An 18,172-nucleotide genomic window follows, 5' to 3' on the forward strand; every position below is an offset into this window, starting at 1 on the left:
TGCAGCTGGAAGTCTCAACTGGCACTTGGAATTCACACTGCACTTTGACAAAATTTTATATGACCCCCTCATGCTCAATACTTTCCAACATGTGGACCAAGAGAGTAGTGGTGTTTTGTTTTTGTTTTTGTTTTTGTTTTTTTTTACTACTTTCAAGCTACACCAATGCTGTTATTTCTTTTTGTATCGGTGCTGTACATACAGACAGAAAAGCTCCTTATAATAACATCAACATTGAGTTTCAGAGAGAGGTTAACGGCCAACATCAACCACAAATTCAGTTGAGATTCTAGAGTGAATGATTGAAATCTTATTGCAGTTTAGAAAATCTTTATCTAGACTCAGACAGGATCTGCAAGCACAAATGGCAAACAAACTCATGGGAAATGCTAACACAGACACGAAGGACTTGACTCACTCCCAGAAGGCACACTACACAAAGTCAGGTACTAGACACTGTAGAGACTAGGGGACAGATCACAGTGTTCACTGGAAGAGTGTCATGGAAACATCACCATGGGACATGTAAAAGAAAATGAAATTAGGACCTCAGCATTATCCAATTCATCAATGGAAATTAGCTGGAAAAGAAAAAAGGAGGGAGAGAAAGAAGGCAATGTTAGGAAAGGAAATACAAGCGAGCTAAGTGTTAGAAACTTCATACATGTACTTGTATTGCTGACTCTTTCAGGCTGAAGCACTCTTAGATGGTGACCCTCTTAAGGGGTGCAAGCATTGTGGACACTACCACACCTCACAGTGACATCTGCTCTGAAATGTTCTGCTCTGGAACAAAACAGGCAGGATGCTGCCATGCTTTGTGCACGTGCCAAACGTCAAACCTAGCAGGTCACTTAATCAAGGGCCCAGAACTGCGCCTGTGTGCTTTCTTGCAGACATGAAAACTTGAACCAACAGGTGAGCAAGGGCAAATTCCCCAATCGAGAATCATGTTCTTTCAGAAGAGGATGGGAAAGAGAAGGGTAAAGGACTATAGTCGGATCAACTCAGCTGAGGAGAAAATTCTTTCTTTAGACTCATTTTACCGTTCAATAGGGGGTCTGGGGTCCAAACCACAGTTGGGCTAAATCAGAACCAGCGTCAATTTCAGCAAGTAATAAGACCAACATATCCCAACCCCAGAAGCTCCAAATCCCGGTACCGTTGATACTTAAAGAAAACACTTTTCCCCTAAGATGATTAGTGCCAACTCAAGTGACATTAGTAACAAGTAAACAATTTATTAGCATAAAGCTCAAGAAAAAAAAAAGAGCATTAACCATAATTATGGTTGTTTGAGGAGAGATGGCTGATCTTCAACTGATCTTTATTATATTTCATTAATATCTGGTACATTTTGCAATTTTAAGTTCCTAATGGAAACACTGGTTTCTTGCAAATTTAACTTCCTATTAGAAACGAAATGCTAATACCTTATTCACCTAGAGAAAGAAGCCTTGGGAATTAACAGAGGACTGACCATTTGTATGAAATGAAAACCCTGACATTACTTGAGGTCAAAACTCTATGGTAGTAAACCAGCTACTACTATTTAGATGAGAAAATGGATTTTAAATAAATTCTGAGATATCTTTTTATATCAATTCTTGGCTTCTGAATTTCTTTTCAAAGCTCTTTGACTACTCACTTAAGTAACAGCAGCTTAATAAAAAGCCTATAGGGGACTACAGAGTCGCCAATGCATAAAATAACTATGTTCCTTTTTCAAGCAGGGTCCAAGGGCTCGAAGATATTTTATGAGTTACAGAGAGGTTCACGTTCAATTTTAGAGATGTTTATCTATGGGAAGGTTATTTTTTTAAAACATGGACCTGGTTTAATCTGTAGATTAAAAGCAGAGTTTATACGCATTGTACACAAGAGTGGTTATAAAGTCCTGATATAATTTTAAAGTTTATTAACTTTGAAAGCAGAAGTTAGAAAGACATTATAAGTACCATACAAAAATGTATTTCACCGTTATTTTGGTGGTCATTTTTATTATTTCTTACTTTATATTTAGCACTCTCTGAGAACAATATGCATTGCTGGTACTGTGAATTTTAGAGACGTAATAATTAAAGATTTTTTTTTTTTAATTCCTAAATGATCATGATTAAATTTTGTGACAGTCTCCTTCGACCAGCCCCTACCTTAACATCATGTGTGATAGTTCTCAGTGGGCACTTCGTAGGCAGTGGACCAAGACAAGTGGACTGACCACTGGCTACTCATTGACTCTTTCAAATGGGGCCCAACCCAAACCACAGAATTTGGATGACCTTGGGACAATCACAACTTGGAAAGTCACTTGGCATTAATTGGAGAGTGTTTTCAATTGGGTGAGAAATCAGAATTGAGGCAAAGACTAGATATTTAAGTTCTGCTATGTTCAGTGCTTTCAGGGCCACTGTCTCATGTCATTTATATTATCATATAACACAGTCGAAACTTAGACTTGTAGGTGGATTTCAAAACATTCAAATGGTGTCGATCCATTCACTGATGATGCAGTGGTAAAGGGATATGACTCTGGAATCAGACTGTCTGGGTTTGAATTCCTGGCTCCCTTTGTTATTAGCTATGTGACCATAGGCAAGTTTCTGAACCTCTCTGAGCCTGTCTTTTCTCCTCCATGTATAAAATAGCTAAGAACAATAGTAATATCTATGTCTGAGGCTGACCTGATGTAAGGCAGAAGATGTGCTTAGTATAGTGGCTGGCACATAACAAGAAGTCAATAAATGTTACCATTGTTATTTAAGACAGACTTTAGGACACTAGTGAGTATATACGGCATTTAAAAAGTTGAAGTCAGTCTTAAAGTGATTCTGTTACGTTTTAGCCTGTTTGGTATATGAGAGGCAGTTCTCAATGGCTTTTCAGACAAGTAGACCTATGTAAGCACCCAACGTTTCTGACAGGATAATAAAGAACGATTTTAACTTTCTTCTTGATCTGTGACTTTGACTAAATGCTAAATGTTGAATGAAAAAGCAGAGATGAGTAAAAACACCCAAGTTTTATCATCTTTAAGGATTACGGCTTAAAAAAAAAAGACAAGAAAACTTGGCCTACAGACATGGTGGGCACCACCTGAGGAGACAGGAAAGGACACTGCACTGGGTTCTGGTCTTGATGCTGCCACATGACCTTGGGACGTCACTTCAGCTCTCCACCATGGCCTCCTCGTGTGCAGAGGCAGGATTGCACGGGGCCATGCGAGAGCCCACCAGAGCATATTCTATGACCACAAAGACTCAGGAGAGGGCAGGGAGGCAGAACAATCCTGGACATCCTACGAGGGTGTTAGTCATGGGACAAGTTCCACTTAAGAGATAACTAATAGGAAAACTGGGCAAGGAAGACGGAAATGGCTTCAACACTTGCCCTTGTGTCCTTGGCACCCAGATCAAAGACCATCACATTTATTTTATTGACTAAAACCAACTGGTTTGCCTGAATAAGGTTAGTTCTTTGACTCTGGGTTCCTTCCACTCTTAAAAAAGCTGGCCTGCCCTGTACATCATGCTTCTTTCGTCAAACAGGGACAGGCAGTAAACCATCAAAAGCATTTTCAAAAAGCCTTAGGACCGGGGCTGGCCCCGTGGCCGAGTGGTTAAGTTCGCGTGCTCCGCTGCAGGCGGCCCAGTGTTTCGTTGGTTTGAATCCTGGGCACGGACATGGCACTGCTCATCAAACCACGCTGAGGCGGCATCCCACATGCCACAACTAGAAGGACCCAAAAGGAAGAATATACAACTATGTACTGGGGGGCTTTGGGGAGAAAAAGGAAAAAAATAAAATCTTTAAAAAAAAAAAAAAAGCCTTAGGACCAAGTTGATACCAACTACCAGATCGGAAGAAACAGTCATTTAGCAGTCCCTTCTCTTTTAAAGTTCAATTAATGTGAATGGTTAAGCAGCATTTTCCAACAGTCAGAGCACGGGGCCAGAAGCACTGCAAGTATGTGCTGTAGGTGCTAGAGCTGCTCACTAACATGGGTTTCTAGAATGTCTTCCTCGGTTGCATGGCATTTCCCATACTTGCCTATAGTATTTTCACTTTCATGGGGGGGATGACAGCTCCAACCAAACTGAAAAAAAATGCCATCTTGCCTCCAAGCCTCTGTCTGTTTGGGTGTGGCTAATTTCTTGAGCAACTGACAAGAGACTTGAGCTATAGTCTAAGAACCTCTTCTAAACTCTGAGAATTTACTCTTTCATAGTGACCTCCATCTACTGCTCTCTTAAAGCCTGCACCCTGTCATTCTCCATGAGCTTTAAAACAGGCAGTGTTCCAACATCTCAGGTCCACTCTCTGCCAGGGTCTGAGACGATGTTCTCCCAGTTGGCACTAATGGGTAGGGCAAGGCATGGGGGAAGCATGCCTTCCACGTGGCCCCAAAGACCCTATCGTACTTATCTGCCAAGTGACAGAGACTCAACCATCTTCTACTGCTTCCACTTTCCATGTTATAAAAAGAAAACTTAAGAGAAATGAAAGTGTAATCACAACTTGCAACATTCACTGGAATAGAAACACGAAGTTTACTTTAAAAACCTCGGGCATAGAAAGGAACAGACATTCTAAAGAAGAAAAAATTGTGGTCTCCACATGTTAAAGTCCCATTTTATAACCTAAAGGTGCAAATATATTCACAGATGGTTATGACCTCTTGGTGGATTGTACCTCACTATAAAGAGTGAATTTCTCTAACTAGAATCATATTTTAAAATATTTAAAATTCACATTAAGAAAAATAAAGATCTTGTAGAATAAATGGCTATTATTTACTTGTCTGGTACATGCATTCTTTGCTATTAGCCATTTCTTTTTTTTCTTTCCTTTTTTTTTTTTTTTAAAGTAAGACCTACCTAGGTGCCTACACAGGTGTTTGTATGAACAAATAGTCTCATCATTTCTCACTTGTACCAGGGTTCTTTGCTTTATTATTTATATTTATAAGCTATTTTCTGGCAGATTTCCACCACAAAATTCCTACTGAGCTATAGATACTTTTTTTCTAATTACTCAATATTTATTCATCTTTTAATTTATCTACTTTAGAAGTTCAGAGGGGGATTTAAAAGCCTTGTGGTTTGGAGAAAGTGGAGAAATATGCTGCAAAAAAGGACTGTCTACTTTTCTTCTTTATTTTTTCTTATGCAAAGACTCTCACATATTAAATTGCTTACGTCAGAATGCATGATTCCAGCAGACTTTTATACTTAGCAATAATCTGGTTGTCACCATCTATTTTGACAAAGAAGGCGGTGATTTCATTATCAAGGCTTCTTCATGGAGATGAATAAATGGGTTACTAGGTATTTTGACAAGTCAATGCTATCAGTGTCTTCACCTACCCAGAAAATGCTGCTAAAAGTGGCTAGGAGATAATTAGTGAACATTATTACCTTCAAATAAAAACTAGTGAGATTTAAACTCAGGCCCATGCTTTTTTGCTGAAGGCAGAAAGGAGGGGCCATAGGATTGTTTGCATCCCACTTAGACCAAAATCGGAGGTGTGAGAAATGTTCTCTGCACGTCTTCCCTCACGCATATGCTAAGAAGTATCGGGTCCCAAGGACTGTCCATTTCACAGTCTCAATTAGAAATGGTGACATGTTTACCTGCTTTCATTCCAGTTAGAACTGGAGGGCGTTTCTTAATACACTGGAAGGATTGTGCAACATCTCACCAGAAAGAAGTAAACCCACAGGTATGCTTAGCCGGAACCCAAAATTCAGGAACACACACCTTAATACAGAAGAGGCATTTGCATTCGCATTGGGAATTTAAATAGATAATCTTGTTATTACTATTTCTCTGACAACAGATTATGGGCAAGCAGCCTATAGAGGACAACTAAGTATATTTGACTTTTCAAAGAGACAGTCATATGATTTAGCTATCTTTGGGGGCAGGATAAATAGATTAAAAGAAAAAAAGTTAACCCCTAAGTCAACATTGCCTGAACTAAGGGGGATTTCTAATCACCCCGTCCCTTCAATTTAAGAGCAAAACCTGGTTTTAACATGAGAGTAAAATGCAGTACCTTTTCTCCATAGCCTCTATCTTTGGTCATCATTTCTCTCAGGGTCTGGAGGACCTTAATGCAGAGCTTCTCCTCATTCTCCTCCAGCAGCTGTTTGGTATGCTTTATTAACCTGAATGGGGGAAACCATGCATTACGTCCCTGAAACAATCTTTAAATTAAAAAAACACCTCACACGCAACTTACCATAACTAGTCAGTTAAAGAACAAATATTTATCAAGGGCTCCTGGGTTAAACACGCATTAGGGCGTTCACGGCACTGAGAAGGGCTTGTTAGCAACGGTGTCTCAATAGCGACACCTGCTGGTTAGAAACAGCAAACAAGCTCACTGGGCATGGGTCTCTATAGGGAGAGGAGAAATCGCACAGAGGTCCGCTTAACCGGCTCGTTTTAAAGCATGGCTACTTATCCACTGAGGATTGCTGGTAACACTGCTAAAACACGCCAGCAGTGTAAAAACATCTCATAAAGATGATGATTGGGGTGAATACACATTGCTTCCTTATCCACAGTCCTGTCCTTTGAGGGGCTTAGAAAAGTAAGAAACTCAAAGGGGCAGAATCCACTCTTAAGCAAAAAACAACCTTAGGTAAAAATCAAATGGAGATTTCCGGTGACGGAAGCAGTTGTTTCTTTTACATTATGCCTCACGGCGTAAACTAAGAAACAACAAAGTTGTTAGGTTTTAAAAGATTGTGGGGTCCTGGTAGGCCCAACCTTTTGGAGGGCAGAAGGATCATGACTTTTTTAGGTCTGCATCACAGCCCATGGTGGGCGCTGTGTCAGCACTTGTTGAATGGAAGATAAAAGAACAGGCACGCCCTTAAAAGGAGAAATTCTCACCAAAACAACAACAACAGTGTCAGTAAGTAGGACTGAACTTACAAGGGGAATGTTAGAATAGATCCCCAGCACATGACCTCGTACTCAACAAAGTCAAAAACCAGGCCTGCGTCTCCTTCAGGCACAAATGCTCTGCCTGGTCACCGGGGCTCTGTGACTGACCAACCCAGAGAGAGAGGCTGCTTACTTGCAAATGAAGCCTCCACTTTCACACTTTCTTCTGGCATCTGTGTTCTCTGGGAAAAGCAGCTCAGGTCTGTGGAGAACGTCCACCAGCACAGATAACTCAGCCTGTACCAGTGGCCTCAGACGGTCCTCCAGTGCTGAGACGATGTCCTGGAATGGAAGCCCAGCCTTGGTGAGCAGCTCAGGCCAAGGCTGACTACAGGAGGGTGAGAACATTCACTTCTGACCTAAAACATGACCACAGGCTAGGCTAGGTTAGAGTAACTAGTGCTGTCCGACATTCATCTCAAATTATTAGACATTACCCAATGGTTACCTGAAGCGTTAGCCCCTGATGCAGAAAACAAAGTAGAAACGAGTCAATATTCCCACCAGCCCTTCTTTTGAGATGATTTTTATGCTACTCAAGGGATCATTCCATATATTTTAAAATTCGATGCAAAAAATACATTCGACAATGTGGAAAGATGTCTACAATATGAGTGTAAAAAATGGTCAAACAATAGTATGGACTATATGATTCGATTTTTATAAACAACATCAATATCTAAAGGATATACACCAAATATTATTAAAACATCACTAGTGGTTTTCTCTGGGTGGTGGGATTAAGGTGATTCTAATTTTCTTCTATATATCCGTACTTGTGAGTATTGTCAAATTATTTCCAATGAGCATGAATTATTGATATAATAAAGTCATATAAAAATGAAAACACAAATGAATGAACATGCTATATCAACATGCTAAATACATGTACCCTGATAGCATGATGGTCTTCAAATGCAAAACACATAGCTGTAGGAAAGGAAAACAGAGAGAAGTTGAAAGAGCAGCAAAACCAACACAACAAACACCATATAAAGGCAAATGGCAGAAAACGGATGAGAAATTATCTTCAAAAGATGCTAAAGTTTGCTGTATAGGGCTTGGTAACTCAGAAGCTAACTAGGGGCCAAGACGGGCAGAACACAGCATGCTGGATAATACAGGGGGGTCTGGTTAACCAAGGAGATTTGCATGGAAAGGCCACTTAAATTGCCTTCACCTCAACTGGGGACCCAAATTACATGGGTGTTGGTCAGTAAAGAATTCATTGATCTTTTAGCCAGAAACTAAAACTAAAACATATGAATATAATTTTATTTTATCTTCTATTTAACAAAATTCGTGTGATAATTGTAATCACTCAATAATAATATTTAGGATACATAAAGAATGCATGAATGAATCCAACTGTTTCCTTGAGGGCAGGAATTTTCCAAAAAAGATTGTAAGAGCATATTGCAACATCCCTTAATGCATATTGACTTTCACAACAAAGTCAAAAAGAGGGTCATTTTTACAAAATCCTCTGAGGGTCTCATCAGTTTTCCCTTTGAAAGCACCCAATGTTCTTTTCTTAGGTAGTTACTGGTTCTAACTCTGGCAAATCTTTGTCTACAGCATTTGCATGGGATTGAAGAAGTTCTTCAACATCATGTTCATGAAATCCTGCATCTTTTGCAAGCTTTGAACTTTACATTGCAATTGATTCGCACCGTATTGTCAAATGTATAACATTCGGCAATCAGGGAGAGACCAAAAGACAAGGATGGCGAAGCGATGGGTAGGGAAAGATGCTAGTGTTAAGTGAGGGAATGTCTAAATGGGGATTAATTATATAAGCAGTCAGTCTGCAAGTCAATGTTCTTACTTTGTGACAAATATTGCTGTCCTGGGCAATTTCACAACTACAGAGACTCAGACAATAACATTATATAATGAGGGACTTTTTAGCCATTGACCAAGTCTTTACAATAAGCATTACCTATAGTAATGTATTTTGTTCCATTCCCCACGAATATGCATAATAAATCTAAGAAGAGCACAAGAAACTGGTGTTTGGCTGCAGATTATTTAGTTGGAGCAGGCAAGAAAATACTGTGTGTTCATACAGTTAAGAGTCTAAAATGTCCCTCCCTTTTCTAAAAGCATAGTGAGGCCAGGAAGCACTCCATTAAGAACCAAATTACCCTTGTTTAAGAACTGGCTCTGCCATGATAAGGCTACAAGTCTTTCCTTGACCTGCAAAGCCCCGGCTACCTCCCCAGCTCCACAGGCTGAAGCCACACTAACGTAACTTTGGTCTTTGAATGTCCCATATTCTCTTTTGTATAAGGTCTTTATGTGTGCTATTTCCCTCCCTTCCATTTTTTCTTTTTAAATAAGTCCTACATTTCCCTGACCTTGGTTCAAATGTTACTTCCTCAGCAAAGCCTTCCTTGACTACCATCCCCAAACCCAGGCAAGATTAGGTTGCTCATTAGTCTTTTATAGCACTACTCACTTCTCTGTAGCTTTTATCTTCTTGCCATTTTACTTTTGCCTGTGTGATTAGCTGGTTAATGTCTGTCTCCCAACACTCAAGACTCTATGAAGGCAAAGATCATTTCCGGTTTTTCTCACGCTGTAACCCCAGTGTCTAGCATGGGGCTGATAAATTAATCAGTTAATTCACTTGTCTTTAGGTAAGTTATGTAACCTCACAGTCTCATTTCTTTCATCTAACAATGATAATATAGTAATGACAGTAATGACAATAATAATAGTTGTAATAACTATAATAGCAGGTCTCATTGATTGAGTGCTCACTACATGCCAGGCACTTTTCTATGCGCTTTATGTGTATTCTGTTTTCCAAAGATGGCCACTACAATATATTCTATCTCAAACATTCTTCTTACAAGGTGTCACTGACATCCCTCCCATCAAATGGTGGTCTATGTCCCATCCCCTTGAACCTGAGTGGACCTCTGTGACTGCCTCAATCAACAGAGTATGACAGAAGTGATGCTATGTGACTTCTAAAGCTATGTCGTAAAGGCAATACAGCTTTCACTTGTCTCTCTCTAGAAATATTCATCTTGGGACCCAGCTGCCATATTGTGAAGAAGCCCAGACCACTTGGGGAGGTTACATGTGGACGTTTCAGTCAACAACTCCAGCAGAGGTCCCAGCTGACAACAGCATCAACTGCCAAACACATGAGAGAGTAAGATTTCAAGATGAGTCCAACCATGTCCACCATCTGACTGAAACTACATGGAAGACCCTGAACAATAAACACTTCACTGAGCCCAGCCAACCTCCAGAGTAATAAAAGAGAACAAAGCAATTGCTTTTGTGATTTGTTACACAGGCATGGATAACTAGAACATGTTCTCAACTCACTTGATCCTCACATCAACCCCATGAGGTAGGTGTTACTATTATCCTGTTTTACAAATTAGGAAACCGAAGCACAGAGAACTGAAGTAACTTTCCCAAGGTTTCACCATCTCTAAGCAGTGGAGCCAGGATTTGAACCCAGGTGCTGGCCTGAGATCCTGCTCTTAACCACTGCGCTGAGCTCATCTGAAGGAGCTGTGATTCTCAAACTGTGGTCCATGTACTACTTGTGAGAGAATAACTTGAGGTGCTTGTTAAAAGACAACGTTAATGTTAAGCTGTATGTTTAAGTGTTTACCATTAATCTAATACTGGCTACTCTACTCTTTAACAAGGGAGAGCAGATCTCTTCATAGGTGCCAGGAAAAAGAGAGTATAATCCAACTAGAATTTAATACTTTCACTTTCATTTGGCTCATCCTGATATACAACTCATCTCTCAGGCATTATTGCACTTGTTCACCTGCTGATGATGGAAAAAATGGAACCCTTATGTCCTTGTTCTAAGCAGCCTCTTGTAACACTGAAATATTGCTTCCTAATAAGAGCAGAGTCCCCATTCTTCATAAAGAAATCTGTAAATCTATAAATAACTTTTAAAGACCATGACTTTTTCAGGAGTTTTTCTCTTCCTAAGTAGCTTCACACTCCTGGTCCCACATACATTAATATATTTGACTATTCACTCACCACTCTAACATCTCCCTATGGCCAACCTTGGATTTTCACTGGCTCAAGGAAGCACCGCTGTGAGTGGGAACCACCTTAGGCCAGGTTAAGGTTCACTTCTCTTAGCACCAGCCATTACCTGCAATCTCTCAATGATATTCCGGTAGTCTCTGGAAGCTGCCAGAACAGAGTCTCTGCGAGCTGCATTGCGGGCCGTCAGCCGCCAGTTCATGGCAGTCTTCTGTACAATGTTGTGGGACTTTAGAAAGAGGTTATTGACTTGGCTGTCCAGGTCCACAGGAATGGCGATGGCCCGGCTCTTGGCTGCACAGAAGAAAGATAATTCATGAGCCTACAACTTTCATGGGACACACTCTAGATTCAAATTTAACTCTCCCCCATCACCCATCAGGGAGATGTTTCCACGCCCATAATGTGTCAGCTTGCACGGTATTGAGTGTGAATAGTGAGGAGCTCAACTCAACTCTATCATCCTTTCAGTTAGGGTTTTTCAACGTGAATTAGGGGGTGGGGGCACCAGCAGCACTGAGGGATGTTAAAATGCTCTAAGGTCATAAAGTCAAAGTTAAAGTTCAATGGGTTTCCTCAATGAATGGCTTCTTAGGGTCTCTGACGTGTTCATATATTTTAAAAATTATCAAAACAGAGAACTCGTTTGGCCAATGAATTTTTTCCCAAAAATTCTCTCTCAAGTTTGGTGTTCTATATAGTAATCTAAAAAATGCCAATTTAAGCCAAACATAATATAAAAGATAACATTTACAATTACCTAAGCTATTCTTTCTATACAGGCTCTTCTTTTCCCCTCTAAAAAAAATAACCCCAGTCTAATCATGAGAAAAACTTCAGTCAATCCCACAATGGCAGACATTCTACAGGACTCCTGACCAATACTTCTCACACTGTCACAGTCATAAAAAAAAAAAAAAGGAAAGTCTGAGAAACTGTCACAGACCAGAGGAGACTAGGGAGACATGACAACAAAATGCAATGTAGTAGTTAGTTTGAACCCTCGAACAGAAAAAGGACATTAGTGGAAAAGGTGGTGAAAATCAAATCAAGTCTGGAGTTTAGTTCATTACAATGGGCCAACATTAGTTTCTGAGTTTTGACAAAGGTACCCTAGGGGGTAATATAGGATTCTGACAGTCGGGGAAACTGGGTAATGGGTATACCAGAACTCTCTGTGTTATCTTGGCAACTTTCCTATAAATCTAAATAGCTACTATGGGCAGATAATTCTTCTCAAATTCAGGCAGGTAGATGATTCCTTTGCATAGCATTTATGGATGGGAACAGGGCAAAGTAACAGAGTCTGATCAAGTCAGGGTGAAAGAAGCAGCAATTCTCATATCTTCCTTTCAAAGCCACCTACGAGAGGTGACAAGTGAGGGGAAGGGAGAAGGGAATGGAGAACCAGTTATCACTGAGGCAAAAGGGAGTAGAGCACCTTTAAAGACCATGACTTTTTCTCTTCCTAAGTAGCTGCACACTCCTAGTCCACACATTATTATGTTTGACTATCCACTCACATCTGACATCATCCGCTGACATCTCTCTATGGCCAATCTTTGATTTTCTCTGGTTCAAGAGAAGACTGAGAAAGGGTGTATGCATTTCTGAGAAAAGGTATTCCTTGGGCTTGGACATGTGCTTTGCAGGGGAAAAAAGTTTCCATATGGTCAAATACGTTTACTGGATTCAACAAGTGAGTTTCTTGAATAACAGACTTCCCAGGGCCTTGAGTAAGCTGTGTGCACTGTGACTTGCCAAGCGTTGCCTAAAATTTAACCTTGGAATCTTGTTTCTCAAAGACTAGCTTTCTTTGGAACTTACTGGCTCTTGACTTTGGGAGATGCTGGCCTACTAGATGAAAGCGAGGTTTAGGAATCAAGAAGACCTCCACTCTGGTTCTGGCTCTGCAACTTCCTGTGTGTGGAACCTTAGGAGAACTCTAGCAAGCGCTCAATAAGTGGTGACCTTTATTCCCGTTAGACAATTCATTTTCATCATGTGAAATCCAAACTGAACTGCTACCTTACCTACATCAGAGAGCACTCGAATACAGCTCTCCACGGAGGCTTTTTGGCTTGGCATTAACCAGTTGCAGTGGTAAACCCTGAACACACCTTGCAGCAGCTGCACAAAGACAGGTTGGCGAGTCTGCAAGAAAGAGAGGCCAAGAGAGAGGTGATAGGAAGACTTTTAACTGTAAATTACGGATACACAGATCAGAAATAGATATTGCCTTGAACCTTGGGTTGATGGACCCTCATGCAAGAGAGGGAAAGGGTGACTGGTTAAGAGCTGGATTCCAGAAGCTGCCTATTCAAGGGAGAAAAAGTCAGAAGCATTTTAAGGCAATGCACCAACTTGATGCTATCTATCAAAGTCTGGCCACAAGAAGGAGCAGCAGAACCAAAGCTTGAAAGTTGGTATTCTTGTCCAGTTATCAACTGGCTGTATGACTTTAGGGAAATTACTTCACATCTCTGAGCTTTAACTTCATCCAATATACAAAATAAAGTGGATTGAGGCAGATTAGCCCCAAAGTCCTTTCTAGACATTATATCTTAAGAGTAGAACCTACATTCTTAATCAGCAAAAACAAACTGATAAGTGGATCTCACCTGGAATGTTCCTTACTTCCTTATTTCTGGCAGTGTCTTCAACGATATAAAGAGAAGACAGTCCTGATGGCTACTCTTTATAAGTATTCACTTACTACAAATGAGTACTTAGATGATAACTACATGGTAGGATTTATTCCTCTCTTTGACAGTATCAATTTGTACTCATTCTAAAATAAGAGAACTCAAACATCCACTTAATCAATTTGATACTGACTGTCTGAATGCATATAATTTTGGTGTCCATCCAAAGCTACCTGGGTTAGGGTAACTTTGGACCTGAAAGGCAAAGAGCACTGTGTATGGTGAGCTACGCCACTGGTCTTTAATTATAGGAGAGACGACTCGCACAGACCTTCCAAAAAAAAGTGGGAGTTAACATAGAAAAGAAAAAAAGTATTGAAAAATTCTAGAGAGGGTTCCAAGATCAAAGAAACACCATTGAAAGTGCTAGGGAAAAAGGAAGTCTATTACAAGCAAATAAAACAGGCATATAAAAATTCAGAACCTCGCCTATAAACATTGTTCAGATAACTTTCATTTATTAAGTGCCACACACTTCACGTGAGATCTCATTTGGGCCTCGACAACAATCCTAGGACATAAGAGTTATCTTAATGCCATAAATGAAAAGCGAAGGCCCGGAAATGTTAAAAGGAAATATACAAAAGAACTATGAAGTGATGGCAGAGCACTGAGTCAGCTTCAGGGCCCTCTGATGCCAAAAATCCATGCTCTTTCCACTAAGTTCTCCTTGGAACCAGAATCTCATTGTCTTCTTCAGGAAGTATTTTCTGTTCTACATCTCACAGCCATCCAAGACAGTAAACTGTGTTACTAACAGAGGACAGGAGCATAGGGAGCTTGAGAAATTGGCCAAGAAACCCTGACATTTAGTCCGTGAGCACAGTGGGCCAAATGAGAGCAGCTGTTTATTGAGGATACTTACTACATGCCAGGCACTGTGTTAAATGCTTTACAGATAACCCATTTAACTCTCGCCATGACCCTATGAAATACGCAGTGGTATTACTGACTGCCCTACTGGATAGTATGTGCTGGAGTTGGGATGGGAATCTAACAACCTAACTTTGAGAAACAAGTGACTAAATTAATTCAATTGAACCAATATTTATTGAGCATCCACTCTGCTCCCATCTGACACCTGGATGAACAAAAATTAATAAATAGGCCACAGTAGCTGCTTCCCAATTACCGATTTCAAAGGGCAATCTGGAGGCATCAGCTCACTCAACCTCTAGGGCTAAAGACCATGGGTGCCTATCATCTTCTTCCTAAAATTCTCACCTTTCTTAGTTCCTGAGATCCTGCTTCCTCCTGAATTTCATCCTGCCTGCATGATACCTCCTTTATCTTCCTCTGGCCTCTTTTACATCTTGTCCTTAATTATCTGTGCCCTGCCAGTTTCGTTCTAGTCAACCACTTCATTTTCCTGGCCAAGACTTCAACTAGCAAATGTTTATATTTAAACTTTGCCAGTCAGCTCTCAGGAGTCTCACTGATTCATTTACTCACTCAACAAATTAGCATCTACAAGGCACAGTGTTAGGTGCCAGGGATAGAGCATATCTGAGATAACCGTGCACATAAGACATAACTTTGTCCTCATCGCTGTAGCTTACAGTCCAGCAGGGCATGGTATAAACTACCATTTATTAAGTGCCTGCGATGTCCCAGGCATTATGCTAGATGTTCCATAAACATTATCCCTAACGCTCACAATAACTTGCAAGGTTGATATTATATCCCTGTTTGACATGTAAGAAAAGAGGTTCCAAAGTTCTGTGACCTACCCAAGTTCACTCTGATAAGGGGCAGAAGGGGGATTTGAACTCAACTCTGTCCCTCAAAATTCTGTTCTTCCTCCCTGGATCCCACATTTCCAGCTGTCTCCAGACATTCCACTAGCACTTTAAATACAACACAGCCAACCCCAAGTTCACTATTTTCCTCCCTCATAAAAGTGGGTTGAAGAAAGAAAGGAAGGAGGTAGAAATCTAAGAAAATAAGACACATGCTTTTCAACAGATAAAATAAGACAGGCTATGAGAGCTCAAAAAATAGTATTCTCTGACAGTAAAAGTTCTAGAAATCCATAAGCAACCCCTTAAAAAAACCTCTAAAAATCCAACTTGGACTTTGTATTCTAAATATATATAGACAATCTGGGACTTGCTGGGGACTGACAATATTTATGCTGAAGATTCATCTCTCTGACAATTTCTGTTTATTAACTGGGTAAAAAATTAGTTTCAGAGCAAAGCAGTTTAAGTAAAGAGTAGTGACTAAGATGAAAAACCAAAAACACAAGTTCCTTTTTAATGGTTTTCCAATTAATTTGGTTGATTTACTTTGAAATTTTGGTCTTGCAATACGGTTTCACAATCTATAGGAGAATGGGCATTGCCACGGTGACTGTCACTTTAAATTGCAAGAGAAGCAAGTCCAACCATACTACCCAAAGCAGCTTTCCTGGCCGACTCTTAGCATAATAGTACTTGGTAAGGAGCACGTTCTGCCTCCAGTAACTTATGTGCCTGGCATCTGACAAGTTCCTTTTACCCAAATTACTAAAGCATATACAGACATTCTAAAGGCAGCACTCTAACTGTACGATACTTTAACTGCTAGCTTTTATAGTTATTTCTAAACTAAAGAGAAGGTTACCTACCCTCCCTAGGAAAATATATCCCACAAAAAATTCCATAATTCGAGTTTTAACGTCAGACAGCATTGGGTTGAAATCATGGTTATGCCACTTAATAGCTGTGACCATGTAGCAATTACTGTGCTACTGGGAAGCACAGTAATTAAACCCTCTAAGCCTCAGCATACTGAACTGCAAAATGGGGATAATGCCATCTATCTATAGGCTATACTAAGCTTACATGCATTCCTTCACACAGTTAATGAAATATAACAGCATCTAATAAATGTACCAATGAGTATTATATTGGTCATGAATCACTCTTCCCTTGGAGAATTTACCTGATTTCAGGTTGTCTGTAATTGGACCCCATCTACCCCCTGGCCACCCATCAGCCCCGGGACAGCCTCCATCTCCTCCCACAGGAAGGATGGTTAATATCTCTGTTCTGGCCACTGGAGACCCAGTCTAGGTCTCATTCTGCAGGCTGTACAAGTGGACCTGAAGTAAGACTCCCACAGCAACTGACCTAGATATAAGCTATAAAAGGTAGAGTGATTTTTCCAAGTAAAAGAATAATGAAAACATCTCCCAGATCCAGGGATTCCAGGCTTTGAAACTATAAGTACACTGAGAATCATCATGCAGAGCTGCTATACCACACAACTCCAGGAGGCACCACGCACACAGGATTCCACATGAATGGTGCCTACGGTGCCTGGGAGCTGTGCGATGTAGTGGTCCTGCTGTCATGGCTAAAGAACTTCTCACTCCAGCGATAGGCTTCTTCTGATGAACTCTGAGCACACATTCGGAGTTAAAACACTTCCAGGTATTTTTTTGAAAAGTATTAATAACATGCTAGTTCCTATCTGAAAGCTGCTTCTCTTTCTAAGATTGGAGGGGAAGAATCAACAAGATTGAAGAGGGGGGAAAAAAAGAAGGCATTTTAAGGAGAAAATCAACAACCAATAAAACCATCTGGTATAGAAAAACATTCTTGGGTACTTCTTTATCCCATGGATCCTATAAAAGTTATCCTCCACAAAGAGAGAAGCATCCTGGAGGAATGCCCTGCAGAGTGGCTCATCTACAGCTGCTCACTCCCAAATCAGCACCAGCTCCGCTGCTGAAGATCTGCTGTGAATACCCTGTGTCCACGTTTGTACTTCTTACCTGCAAAGTTGTACTCTGGTCTGAGAAGGGAGAACTGAAGAAGGTAGTAACAATACTCATGACAATTTCGGTAACGTACTTCTCCAAAATTGAGTCTGCATGTTTCCTGTCACTTGTGTTGTTACAGGCCTGGAAGACAATTGGACACTTTAGACATTATTCCAAAGCCTGCACGTCAGTTGGGAAATTAAGATATCTGTGACCATTTTTGCTGATTACCTTTGACAAACAAATGGTAAAGACCTGCAGGTCAACATTTCTCCCCTTAAGAGATAACAATGACAAAAAATGAATCGTAGAAAAAGAGAAGCAGATCAGCATGGATATCACGGGGTAGAATCACAAAACATTAAAAGTGGTATGGGGGGGCCTGCCCTGTGGTGTAGTGGTTAAGTTTGGTGCGCTCCACTTTGGCAGCAAGGGGTTCACAGGTTCAGATCCCAGACATGGACCTACACCACTCGTCAGCCATGCTGTGGTGGCAATCCACATACAAACTGGAGGCAGACTGGCACAGATGTTAGCTCAGGGTAAATCTTTCTCACCAAAAAAAACGTAAAATTGGTATGGGACCCACAAGGCCACCACTTCCAAATTCCTACCCACGTGTGGCAAATCTAAAACCCCAAAAGACAGTAAGAGGCATAATAACCACAGCTGTCTAAATTTTCCCCAAAAAGTAAACTGTCCTCCGTCCTCCTGGTTAAGC

General features: G+C 40.6%; 1 protein-coding gene across 3 annotated transcripts in view; it reads right to left on the minus strand.

Annotated features, from left to right (window-relative positions):
* ITPR1 (inositol 1,4,5-trisphosphate receptor type 1) overlaps positions 1–18,172 on the minus strand; it is a 317,422-nt gene that overhangs the window by 120,446 nt on the left and 178,804 nt on the right. For all 3 annotated transcript variants that reach the window (XM_046673482.1, XM_046673473.1, XM_046673467.1), the window contains 5 exons: positions 17,464–17,592; positions 13,032–13,152; positions 11,108–11,292; positions 7,091–7,239; positions 6,059–6,170 (listed from right to left, as the gene is read on the minus strand). In XM_046673482.1, coding sequence (XP_046529438.1) covers positions 6,059–6,170; positions 7,091–7,239; positions 11,108–11,292; positions 13,032–13,152; positions 17,464–17,592 — 696 coding nt within the window. The remainder of the gene's footprint in view (positions 1–6,058; positions 6,171–7,090; positions 7,240–11,107; positions 11,293–13,031; positions 13,153–17,463; positions 17,593–18,172) is intronic.

This window comes from Equus quagga, chromosome 1, assembly GCF_021613505.1.
Source record: "Equus quagga isolate Etosha38 chromosome 1, UCLA_HA_Equagga_1.0, whole genome shotgun sequence".
Lineage (NCBI taxonomy): Eukaryota > Metazoa > Chordata > Mammalia > Perissodactyla > Equidae > Equus > Equus quagga.